Here is a 13,718-nt window from a genome sequence, read left to right as displayed (position 1 = left end):
CACCAATGGGCCAATACACCTCAAATCCTATCAGGATTTTGCTGACAGGGCCAGCAATAAATGAACTAAATTAGTCTAATTGAGACCATTCCATTTTCAGACATAAGCAAATGTCAATTAGATTTCCCTTTTCTAGAAGCATACACTATATGTGCATTTTTAGTTAGTAACTCCTGAATGTACTATGTGGGGTGCTAGTGAATTTCAAACAAAAGTTTAATGCCCAGTACTGGTATAAGACGATGCCCCAAAATGCCTACAAAATAATCCTAGGCATTTATAGACGAAACTCCTGAAATAAGAGAAGTATCAACTAGATTGTACTAGGGAGTTCATCTCAATATTAAGTATAAGTTTTGGACCTTAAATATGTCTGTATCCAGGTCAGATGTGGACGAGCCCAATAGTAGCTCAAAGGGCCTTCACTTATGGGTGGGGGAGTTGCGGGAAGATGTCAGAGAGAGAGGTAAGTTAGACAAGATCAGAAAAGCCACTGAGTCGTAGGGGAAGCTGCTGTTTTATGCAGACTTCTTGCCTAGACAACCAACCTTTTGGCAGCAGAAGTGAGAAGAGCCTCACTGGTGAAAATGAGGAGCATAATAATCCTACAGAGGATACTTGGGGGGATTAATTAATACCCAAACTGCCTATGTGGCACCATCTTTTATACATAGCAGTTTTTCACTGTCTTCATTATTTTTCTCCAGTTAAAAGAAAACCAACTCCAAATTCTTAACCAACATTTTCCTCATCTCAAGGAGAAGGGCATTCTTATCACTTGTTCTAAAAAGTTTACCAGGACATTTGTAGAATATACACAAAAGATACAACGGAGACAGCTTCCCCAACAATTACCAGGATATCCTTCTAAGCTTGTTCGCACATTTTCCACAGAAGGGTAAATCTAAAAATAAATTCGTAAGAAAGAAAAAAATCAATACATTTTGGAATGTGCCATGTTGGGAAACTATTTGTTGAAATGAATGATTAGTTTTTCTTTTAAATGAAAATCTCAATTAAAATTACTTAGTTAAAAAACTTAGAAAATGTGCTTTTAATTTCAAAAAGTACTTGTTTTACTGAAACAAAAAACTGAACTTCTAGTACTTAAACTGCAGGAAACATATATATATAATGAAAAAAATTATATTTTGAGTATTTTCGATATGAAATGCCAAATTAACATGGAATTGAATGCAAAATTAATTATTAATCCATAGGCCAATAAATAACTAATAAAGCTTGTAACTGTGCTGGCAATGTTATATCAAATATTTTTTCCTTGACTTAATGACCTGAATGAAGAAGGAATGGAAATTAGCAGGCTAGTCTGTGGCTGAAATGGCGCTCCTGCACAAACCAGTGAGCACCTGGCACCTGGTAAGATTAAGGCCACTCGATTACAAACTATGATGCTAAGGTACTATTGTTTTCATCCAACATAACTGAATAAAACATCTACTTCCAGGAGGAAAGATTCTCAATGAATTTCCTGGAGTAGAGAATAAAAGTAAATTAACTCAAGGGGGAGAAGGACTCACCAGATGAAGAGGAACAGCAGTTTTCCCCAGGGTGCTGCCTTCCTTTCCCAGTGTCATGAGGCTCTCTTTAAACTCAGAGCATAACCATTTTGAGTCATCGGCCCCCATGGAGCCAATACTTGAAAACTGACCTACAATAGGCCATGACTCAACTTTAGGTATGGATGAGGCATATTCCTTCAGAAGCTGTTAAAGAATAAAAGAATGCTATGACCACTCAAGACATATAAAATGCTGCAATAACTAAAAACATGGCTTCCTGCCCTTGGAATGTCTAATTAACAAGGAAATGCTTAAAACATACCCATATATACATATTTCTTCTTCTTCTTTGGGAAATAATTTTTTAAACACTAAAAATATTCTATTTTAACAGAGTAAGTAGACTACAGAAAATTTCCTCTTTTAAAATTCTTTGACTTGCAAAAGTACAAAGGACTTTACCAAGAAAGTTAAAAGACAATGCACAGAATGGGGGAAAGTATTTGGAAACCATGTATCTGAAAGGGTTTAATATACAGATCACATAAAGAACTACTTCAACTCAACAACAAAAAGACAACACAATTAAAAAATGGGTAAAAGACTCAAATAGACATTTTTCCAAAGAAGATATACAAATGGCTAATAAACACATGAAAAGATGTTCAATGCCATTAGCCATCAGAGAAATGCAAATCAAAACCATAATGTGATACTATTTTACACCCACTAGAATGGCAACTATTAATAAAGCAGAGAACAAGTGCTGCAGAGGATGGGAGAATTAGGAACACTTGTATAATGTTGGTGGGAATATAAAATGGTATAGCCATAGTGGAAAACACTTAAATGCCATATAACGTTGTATATACATACAAATGGAATATCATGTGGCTGTGAAAAGAAATGAAATTCTGATGCGTGCTCTGACCTGGATAAACCTTAAAGACATCACGTTGAATGAAATAAACCAGACACAAAAGGACAAATATTAAATGATGTCACTTATAAGAAACAAACAGAATAAGCAAATTCATAAAATCAGAAACTAGAATACAGGTTACCAGGGGCCAGATAGGTGTGGAAAATGGAGAATTAATGATTAATTGGTATGGAGTTTCTCTTTGGGGTGGTGGAAAAGTTTTGGCAATGGATGATGATGATGGAGACATAACTTTGTGAATGTAATTTACACCACCGAATTTTATTTAAACAGTTGGGCTCTGCAGCTATGATAATCTCAATATAAAACCGGATATATTTACACATAGACACCTAAGGCACTGAAGGATATTAATCTGCATTTCCTGCTTTGTTTGATACTTATGCAAACCTGTGAAAACAATTCAGAAAATATTGAGAAACTTTATTCACTTAAACTGCAAGTGATATTACAAGTCAAAGTCATATTTTAGAAGAAATAAACAGCTGACAGAAAAAAAGTAGGAAAATTTTTTAAATGTAGGAAAAAAATGCCTAACTGCATTCATAAGAGAAATGCAAACTAAAACTATAATGAGATCTTTCACCTATTAAGTTGGCAAAAATCTAAGTTTTACAATGAGACCGTGGGCCAACAGGTGGGTATGTGAAATGATACAACCCTTGTAATAAGGAAATTTGGCAATGTGTAGCAAAATTACATGTGTTTACATTTTGGCTCTGAAATTTCATGTCACAGAATGTATTCCAACAACATAAGGGGAAAATAAAAACGACAGGAAAGACAAGGCTGTTTTCACTGCGGCATTATATGATACAGCAAAAGAATGTACACAATCCATTATCATCAACAGGAAACTGGTTGCATTAATTATGGCACAGTCATAGAATGGAGAATTTGTATAGCTATGAGTGATAGAACATATTATTCAATTAAAAAAAAGAGCAAGGTAGGAAAAAACTTATAGTATGCTATAATTTATTAGATAAAAAGGAGAAATAAGGATATGAATGTGCATGTTTGCATATACTTAAAAAATACTACCTGATAATGGATTTGTATCTAGAATACATAATTCTACAATACTTACACAATAATAAAAGGACAACTCAATTAAAAAATGGGCAAAAATCAGAATAGTCATTTCTTCAAAGAAGATATACAAATGGCCAATGAGCACATAAAAAGATGCTCAATATCATTAGCCATTAGGGAATTACAAATCAAACAGTAAGATACCACTTCACACCCAGTGGGATGGCTATAATAAAAAAGACAGACAATAAAAAGTGCTGGCAAGGATTTGGAGAAACTGGAATCCCAGCCATTTCCACCAAACATGGCTGGTGGAAATGTACATTAATATAGCCATTGTGTAAAACAGTTTGGCAGTTCCTCAAAAAGTTAAATACAGAGTTACCAGGACCCAGCAAATCCCCTCTTAGGTATATACCCAAGAGAAATGAAAATATACGCCCACACTAAGACAAACTTACACATAAATGTTTATAGTAGCTGATTTGAAGCTGTTATATACCTCAGAAAAGCCATGTTCTTCTAATCCAATCTTGTTGGGGCAAACCTATTGTTGGGTGGGACCTCTGAATTAGGTTGTTTCCATGGAGATGTGACCCACCCAATTCAATGTGGGTCTTAATCTCTTTACTGAAGCCCAGTCTGAACAATTTGTTTATCCATTCATTGACTGATGGGCACTTGGGTTGCCTTCTGGCAATTATGAGCAATGCTGCTATGAACATCAGTGTGAAATATCTTGTTTAGGCCCTTGCTTTCAATTCTTTTAGTATACATCTAGATTACTGGGCCTTATGGAATTTCTTTCAAGTTAAGGTCTTCCTCTGGATGCCTTAATTTTGACATCTTCACAGTTTTAGAACTATTAAATTTGTAACCTAATAAAACTCCTCCATAAAAGCCAATCCATTTCTGGTACATTGCATTCTGGTACCATTAGCAAACAGAAACAGATTCTGTTACCAGAGAAGTGGGATGCTGCGGTTTGCAAATACCAAAAATGCTGAAATGGCTTTAAGTGGATATGGGGAAAGTTCTGGAGTAACTATGATATGCTTGGTAGGAAAGGCCTGAATTGCTTTGAACAGACTGTTGGCAGAAATGTGGATTCTAAAGATACCTCCAGTGAGACTATAGACAGAAATGATGAATGTGGCATTGCCAACTGGAAAAAATGCAATCCTTGCTTTAATGTGGCAGAAAATTTAGCAAAACTGAGTCCTGGTGTTGGACGGAAGATATAATTTGAAAGTGATGAGCTGGGGTACTTGGCCAAAGAGATTGCCAAACTAGATGTGGAAAATGTAGCCTGGCTTCTCCTTGCAGCTTATAGTAAAATGCGACAGGAAAGGCATAAGTTGAAAACTGAACTCTTGGGTAGAAAGAAACCAGAAATAGATGGTCTGGAAATTTCTGGGCTCCCCAAAAAAAAGATACCCCAGAGGCTAGTGCCCCATCTGAGGATTCAACCATGGACCCAGTCAGCCATTTCAGCACAAGACAGGACTGGAGAGGAGTTATCCAGAAAGGATTTGTGGAAAGTCCTACTGTCTGATGGTTTGAATCCTACTGCTGCATGCCAAGTCAACAGATTTTTTGCCAGAGCTATATAAATGGAACTTGAGCCAATCTGGAGTAAAAGGGACAAAAAAAAGGGACAATTTGAAGGAAAAATGACTTTAATGGAAGAAACATGGGCACTAAAGTCTGGAGCCAAGAAACCTCTGGCCTGCAGAGTGGACCACCCATACATGTGGAATGGGTGAGTATGCCCCAGAAGCAGAGGGCCAGTGGAAAAGTGTTTATACCTCAGGCCTTAGAAAGGATGGAGCACATTCCCCTGGGATTGCAGAGAACCTGTCCATCACTCCACTGTTCTCTAGGGCTGAGTATGTGCCCCGGACATGGCAGAGTCTGGGTGCCACCCAGATACTCGAGGAGGGTGGAGTGTTCTGGTTTGAAGCTATTATGTAACCCAAAAAAGCCATGTTCTTTTAATTCAATTTTTGTGGGGTCAGACTTATTGTTGGGTAGGACCTTTTGATTAGGTTGTTTCCATGGAGATGTGACCCACCCAATTGTGGGTGGTACTTTTTGACTAAATTGCTTCCATGGGGTCTTAATCTTTCTGCTGGAGCCCTATATGAAGAGAATAAAAGGCAGTAAACCTTAGCCTATACAGAGAGCAGACAGACTGACATTTGGAGATGTTAAGCTAAGAGTTGAGATCCAGAGTTTGTCTCAGAGAAACTAACTGAGGACCCATAGATGCTTAGAGAGAAAGCCACTGGAATCAGAAGCTGAAGGCAATGAACCAGGAGCAAGGACCAACAGATGCCAGTCATGTGCCTTCCCAGCTGACAGAGGTGTTCCAGATGCCAGTGGTCTTTCTTCAAAGTCAAGGTATCTTTCTCTGGATGCTTTAATTTGGACATCTTTAGAACTATAAATTTGTAACCTAATAAATACCCTTTCCAGAAGTCGATCTATTTCTGGTATATGGTATTATAGTAGCATTAGCAAACTGAAACAGCAGCATTATGAATAACAGCCCCAAAGTGGGAACAACAAAAATGTCCACCAACTGATAAACAGTTAAATATGTGGACTATCCATAAGATGGAATATTCTTCAGTCATAAAAAAGTAATGAAATAGAAGGGCACATGTGTAGTTCAGTGGAAGAATTCTTGCAGGCCATGTAGGAGACCTAGGTTCAATTCCAGGCCCTGTACCGAAAAAACAAAACAAACAAAAGTAATGAAGCACTGATACATGCTTCAACATGGATGAACCACAAAAACATCACGCTAAGTGTCTGGCGAGGGTTGGGGGAGATACAGATCAAATGAGATGGACCATGAATTAATAACTTTTGAAACTGGGTGATGGGTAAAGAGGATCTGTTATACTAATCTCTTTACTTGTGCCTATGTTTGAAAGTTTTCCCCACAGTAAAAACTTAGAAAAAGTATTGCCTTGGGTGCCTATAAGAAAAAACCCAAAACATGTATTTGGTATGGGTAATCACTTGAGTTCAAATTGCAGCTCTACCATCTATAACAATGTGACTCTGGATAATCACTTAATAATTATCTGGATAACTGTCATCTATGACTCAGTTTTCTCATAGGCATAATAGCTCATACATCATAAAGGTTGAAATAAGGATTAAATTAGATAATACATGTAAAGCATTTAGTATGTATTAGCTATTACTAAGCATTGGTTGGGATGTCAGGAATTACACTATATGAATAGTATATGACAAGAGACATGACAATGAAAAAATGAACATATCAAGTTGCCCAAAAGGAATTTCACAACACATCACTTTTAATTACTACCACTAATGATTCAGTCAACAAACACATACTGAGTGTCTATTTAGGGGCTGGAGATTACAACATACACACAAAAAAGATAAAATTAGATAATCAATTTATCAAGTGCCTGCTATTCACCAGTTCCAGCCCCAGGAGAGCTCATATTCTGAATAATGTATTTAGTTTAATATGTATTGTATTCCTTAACACACATTTTAGGCATTAATATTTACACACACACTTATCAGAAAGCCCAAAGAGGTCTTGATTTCTATCCTAGGTGGAGCACTGTGTAGGAAACAGAACTGAGCTGATGACTCCCAGACCCAGTTTCTGATTTTGGTGCTCAGCCATGGATGAGCTGCACGACCCCATCCTAGAATGGGGTCTAGAATGTCCATCCAAACAAGTAACTATTCATGTTTATGGAATACTTACCACATACCTGGCACTATTTTACATTTGTCATTTCAATCAATTTTTTTAAAAGTCTGTCGCAAGAGTACTAATATAGTGCCCATTTTATAGATGACAAGACACATTGGTTAAGGAACAAGACAAGGTCAAATGACCTGGAAGTAGCAAGTCAAGGTTTGAGCTGAGGTATGTGTGTCTATCTCTGTGGGTAACTGAATTATGTAACCCCACAAATACATGCTCTTATCTTAATCTGTGGTCCCATGTGCTTGAAGATGTTATTTTTATTTAAGGTGTGGCCGGCTGAAGCATGATAAGTCTTAATCCTAATTACTGGAGGTCTGGTAAAGAGAAACCAGAAGTCACAGTAGCTAGAAAGGAAAGGACATCACCATGTGACGGGAGGCAAAGATACAAGCTAAGGAACCCCAAGGATTAGTGGGAGCTAACAACAGAATGCTACTGTATACAGGGAGAAAGCAAACCTTGCTTCCTTGATTTTGGACATCTTCTAGATTCAAAACCCTGAGCCAATAAATTCTTATTGTTTAACATAATTCACTATGAGGTGTTTGTGACAGCAGCTCTGACAAACTAAGACAACTTTCAAGGTCTCTGAGCTATACACTCTTTTTAGGCCAAGAAATAAAAACTTTGGTTTTGAGATGTTGTGTGCTTGAAGCTGTGGACTTATTTCAAAAATGGAAATGAAAAAGAAAAGCTTTTATTAGCCAAGAGACAGTCTTATATAATAGAAATAATTTAGGGAAAAAAAAGAAAGGCTTTTAAGAAAGCCATTTTAGGGAATTTACTAAGGACTTTCTCCTAAACAGAGATGAGGAAAACTTTGATCTTTAACTTGCTTACTGTTTTATTTTGTTAAGACCATTCTTTGCTCATTTTTCTAGCAGCAGCAAAGGTCATTTTTGTAATTATGAATCTCTTCACAGAGTTGATTTAGTAAAAAAAAATGTATGTATATGATAGCTTAGTAGTATTCTTTGCGCAACACTATTTTCTGTTCTTTGTTGAATTCGTATGTTAAAAATCCCTGATAACTTAAACAAAAGCTACGATATTTCCTTTCTGAAGGGTAAGCCTTTAATCATCTCTATTCCAATAAGTATCAATGGTTAAAAAAAAGATCATGTGCTTATGTCATTCAGAAGTCCACTCCACACTCTTAAAAGATACAAAAAAACCTTTAAAAGAAATTACTGAAGCTTAAAATTAGATAATCAATTTATCAAGTGCCTGCTATTCACCAGAATTGTGCTAGAGACACAGTAAAACTGCCATTAAAAATATATATTTATAAATGAAAAGGGAGAGGATATACATTAAAAGAAAAATAAGAAAATATTACCTTCCTAAGTCGAAAATGTCCCCAATAATCTTTTTGATTTCCCTGAAAACGCCCTGGGGTTGATCCAATAAGGTAAACACTAAAAACAAACAAACAAAAAGCACAAAGCAGAAGTTATGGAATACGGGAATGTGATTTTGGTACCTAAAAATCACAAAATACACACATAAATGAAAACATTCTAATAACCAACCCACTTTCTTGTGACACCTCAACAATAATAATTGATACTCAAACTTGTTTCTAAGCAAACCAACTAATGGTGGCACACCCACAAGGAGTAAAGTGCTAGGCAGAGAACTCATTAATTTTAAGTTATTCCAGTGGGAGGCTTAGGGCAAACAGAAAGATTTACTGGCCTCCATGAGATGTAGAGTGCCAAAAATCTGCTCTCATTCTCTCATCACTCCAAGCACAACCAACTATCACACAACCCTTTCTCGTGCTCTCTGCATTCCAGACTTCCAGTGCTCTGGAGGTATTAGTCTACTATCAACACCTCAAATTGATAAGACACATACTTTGTTTCAGAAAGATCATGTTCGTGGATGATGTCTATCCACTCCTTGAGAGCAGGAGCATTATAAGCCATCAAGTAACTGATGAGGTCAGTTTTAAAATGTGTAGCTGATTCTCCAGAGTTGTGGGATCCAGGAGGAATTTGTGGATACAAGGGGCTCAACCATATTCTGGAATGGGAAAAACAACAACCTTCAGTAATCAGGAACACAACTAATCACAATGATGTCATTGTACTGATTATGTATTCATCGTGAGGAAGAGGTGAATTTTCATTAGGTATCTCCACATAGTAGGTAGAGTGAGCCATATAAATTGCAAATCTTGTAAAATGGTGAACACACTATTCCAATGGCTTCCCATCATATTTACATTACTTCTGAAAGACTCATCATGATTTAAACCCCTCAAGATTTGCTCTCTTCCCACCTCTCCAAAGACATGTCCCACCACGTTCTCTCATTCATTCACCATACCTTCCTTATGCTGTCTCTCACCTCCACAGCCTTACATCACTTTATGAGATACGATGGCAATTGTTGAGTTCTACTCCTAATTGCTATAACAAATCCAGACCACCTCTGGCAATCCCAGCACAATTTTGTCCATGCTGATGCCAATGCAGTTCTTTAGCCAGATGGGAAATAATTATCAAAATTTATCTGTACTAAGAAAAATGCATGTGCAAAACTATTTTTTTATTAATTAAAAAAATTAACTAACACAACATTTAGAAATCACTCCATTCTACATATGCAATCAGTAATTCTTAATATCATCATATAGATGCATATTCATCGTTTCTTAGTACATTTGCCATTGATTTAGAAAAAGAAATAGAAAGACAACAGAAAAAGAAAAAAACGATAATAGAGAGAAAAAATAAAAATAAAAACAAAGAAAAAAAGAAAAAAAAACCAAAAAACTATACCTCAGATGCAACTTCATTCAGTGTTTTAACATAATTACACTACAATTAGGTAGTATTGTGCTGTCCATTTCTGAGTTTTTGTATACAGTCTTGTTGCACAGTCTGTATCCCTTCAGCTCCAATTACCCATTATCTTACCCATTTCTATCTCCTGATGGTCTCTGTTATCAATGACATATTCCAAGTTTATTCTCTAATGTCAGTTCACATCAGTGGGACCATACAGTATTTGTCCTTTAGTTTTTGGCTAGTCTCACTCAGCATAATGTTCTCTAGGTCCATCCATGTTATTACATGCTTCATAAGTTTATTCTGTCTTAAAGCTGCATAATATTCCATCGTATGTATATATCACAGTGTGTTTAGCCACTCGTCTGTTGATGGACATTTTGGCTGTTTCCATCTCTTTGCAATTGTAAATAATACTGCTATAAACATTGGTGTGCAAATGTCCATTTGTGTCTTTGCCCTTAAGTCCTATGAGTAGATACCTAGCAATGGTATTGCTGGGTTGTATGGCAATTCTATATTCAGCTTTTTGAGGAACCGCCAAACTGCCTTCCACAGTGGTTGCACCATTTGACATTCCCACCAACAGTGGATAAGTGTGCCTCTTTCTCCGCATCCTCTCCAGCACTTGTCATTTTCTGTTTTGTTGATAATGGCCATTCTGGTGGGTGTGAGATGATATCTCATTGTGGTTTTGATTTGCATTTCTCTAATGGCCAGGGACATTGAGCATCTCTTCATGTGCCTTTTGGCCATTTGTATTTCCTCTTCTGATAGGTGTCTGTTCAAGTCTTTTTCCCATTTTGTAATTGGGTTGGCTGCCTTTTTGTTGTTGAGTTGGACAATCTCTTTATAAATTCTGGATACTAGACCTTTATCTGATATGTCGTTTCCAAATATTGTCTCCCACTGTGTAGGCTGTCTTTCTACTTTCTTAATGAAGTTCTTTGATGCACAAAAGTGTTTAATTTTGAGGAACTCCCATTTATTTATTTCTTTCTTCAGTGCTCTTGCTTTAGGTTTAAGGTCCATAAAACTGCCTCCAATTGTAAGATTCATAAGATATCTCCCTACATTTTCCTCTAACTGTTTTATGGTCTTAGACCTAATGTTTAGATCTTTGATCCATTTTGAGTTAACTTTTGTATAGGGTGTGAGATACGGGTCCTCTTTCATTCTTTTGCATACGGATATCCAGTTCTCTAGGCACCATTTATTGAAGAGACTGTTCTGTCCCAGGTGAGTTGGCTTGACTGCCTTATCGAAGATCAAATATCCATAGATGAGAAAGTCTATATCTGAGCACTCTATTCGATTGCATTGGTTGATATATCTATCTTTATGCCAGTACCATGCTGTTTTGACCACTGTGGCTTCATAATATGCCTTAAAGTAAGGCAGCGTGAGACCTCCAGCTTCGTTTTTTACCCTCAAGATACATTTAACAATTTGGGGCACCCTGCCCTTCCAGATAAATTTGCTTATTGGTTTTTCTATTTCTAAAAACTAAGTTGTTGGGATTTTGATTGGTATTGCGTTGAATCTGTAAATCAATTTAGGTAGAATTGACATCTTAACTATATTTAGTCTTCCAATCCATGAACACGGTATGCCCTTCCATCTATTTAGGTCTTCTGTGATTTCTTTTAACAGCTTTTTGTAGTTTTCTTTGTATAGGTCTTTTGTCTCTTTAGTTAAAATTTATTCCTAAGTATTTTATTCTTTTAGTTGCAATTGTAAATGGAATTTGTTTCTTGATTTCCCCTTCAGCTTGTTCATTGCTAGTGTACAGAAACACTACAGATTTTTTTATTAAAAAAAAAGAAATTAACACAACATTTAGAAATCATTCCATTCTACATATGCAATCAGTAATTCTTAAAATCATCACATAGATGCATGATCATCATTTCTTAGTACATTTGCATCGATTTAGGAAAAGAACTAGCAAAACAACAGAAACACTACAGATTTTTGAATGTTGATCTTGTAACCTGCTACTTTGCTGTACTCATTTATTAGCTCTGGTAGTTTTGCTGTGGATTTATCAGGGTTTTCGACGTATAGTATCATATCATCTGCAAACAGTGATAGTTTTACTTCTTCCTTTCCAATTTTGATGCCTTGTATTTCTTTTTCTTGTCTAATTGCTCTGGCTAGAACCTCCAACACGATGTTGAATAACAGTGGTGATAATGGACATCCTTGTCTTGTTCCTGATCTTAGGGGGAAAGTTTTCAATTTTTCCCCATTGAGGATGATATTAGCTGTGGGTTTTTCATATATTCCATCATTTTAAGGAAGTTCCCTTGTATTCCTATCTTTTGAAGTGTTTTCAACAGGAAAGGTTGTTGAATCTTGTCAAATGCCTTCTCTGCATCAATTGAGATGATCATGTGATTTTTCTGCTTTGATTTGTTGATATGGTGTATTACATTGATTGATTTTCTTATGTTGAACCATCCTTGCATACCTGGGATGAATCCTACTTGGTCATGATGTATAATTCTTTTAATGTGTTGCTGGATTCGATTTGCTAGAGTTTTGTTGAGGATTTTTGCATCTATATTCATTAGAGAGATTGGCCTGTAGTTTTCTTTTTTTGTAATATCTTTGCCTGGTTTTGGTATGAGGGTGATGTTGGCTTCATAGAATGAATTAGGTAGCTTTCCCTCTGCTTCGATTTTTTTGAAGAGTTTGAGGAGAGTTGGTACTAATTCTTTCTGGAATGTTTGATAAAAGTCACATGTGAAGCCGTCTGGTCCTGGACTTTTCTTTTTAGGAAGCTTTTGAATGACTGATTCAATTTCTTTACTTGTGATTGGTTTGTTGAGGTCATCTATTTCTTCTTGAGTCAAAGTTGGTTGTTCATGTCTTTCCAGGAACCCGTCCATTTCATCTAAATTGTTGCATTTATTAGCGTAAAGTTGTTCATAGTATCCTGTTATTACCTCCTTTATTTCTGTGAGGTCAGTGGTTATGTCTCCTCTTCCATTTCTGATCTTATTTATTTGCGTCCTCTCTCTTCTTCTTTTTGTCAATCTTGCTAAGGGGCCCATCAATCTTGTTGATTTTCTCATAGAACCAACTTCTGGTCTTATTGATTTTCTCTATTGTTTTCATGTTCTCAATTTCATCTCTAATCTTTGTTATTTCTTTCCTTTTGCTTGCTTTGGGATTAGTTTGCTGTTCTTTCTCCAGTTCTTCCAAGTGGACAGTTAATTCCCGAATTTTTGCCCTTTCTTCTTTTTTGATATAGGCATTTAGGGCAATAAATTTCCCTCTTAGCACTGCCTTTGCTGCGTCCCATAGCTTTTGATATGTTGTGTTTTCATTTTCATTCGCCTCGAGATATTTACTAATTTCTCTTGTAATTTCTTCTTGACCCACTGGTTGTTTGAGTGTGTTGTTGAGCCTCCACGTATTTGTGAATTTTCTGGCACTCTGCCTATTATTGATTTTCAACTTCATTCCTTTATGATCTGAGAAAGTGTTGTGTATGATTTCAATCTTTTTAAATTTGTTGAGACTTGCTTTGTGACCCAGCATATGGTCTATCTTTGAGAATGATCCATGAGCACTTGAGAAAAAGGTGTATCCTGCTGTTGTGGGGTATAATGGCCTATAAATGTCAGTTAAGTCTAGCTCAT

At 36.3% G+C, this 13,718-nt stretch overlaps 1 protein-coding gene across 4 annotated transcripts in view; it reads right to left on the bottom strand.

Moving 5' to 3' along the window:
- Window positions 1-13,718, bottom strand: part of TDP1 (tyrosyl-DNA phosphodiesterase 1) — a 95,702-nt gene that overhangs the window by 55,693 nt on the left and 26,291 nt on the right. For all 4 annotated transcript variants that reach the window (XM_077123301.1, XM_077123302.1, XM_077123300.1 and 1 more), the window contains exons 8-11: window positions 9,131-9,298; window positions 8,610-8,688; window positions 1,542-1,727; window positions 856-904 (exon numbers count right to left, since the gene is read on the bottom strand). In XM_077123301.1, the coding sequence (XP_076979416.1) occupies window positions 856-904; window positions 1,542-1,727; window positions 8,610-8,688; window positions 9,131-9,298 (482 nt within the window). The remainder of the gene's footprint in view (window positions 1-855; window positions 905-1,541; window positions 1,728-8,609; window positions 8,689-9,130; window positions 9,299-13,718) is intronic.

This window comes from Tamandua tetradactyla, chromosome 12 (assembly GCF_023851605.1).
Source record: "Tamandua tetradactyla isolate mTamTet1 chromosome 12, mTamTet1.pri, whole genome shotgun sequence".
NCBI lineage: Eukaryota > Metazoa > Chordata > Mammalia > Pilosa > Myrmecophagidae > Tamandua > Tamandua tetradactyla.
Note: the sequence above shows the minus strand (reverse complement) of the source record. Positions and strands in the feature narration are given on the sequence as shown.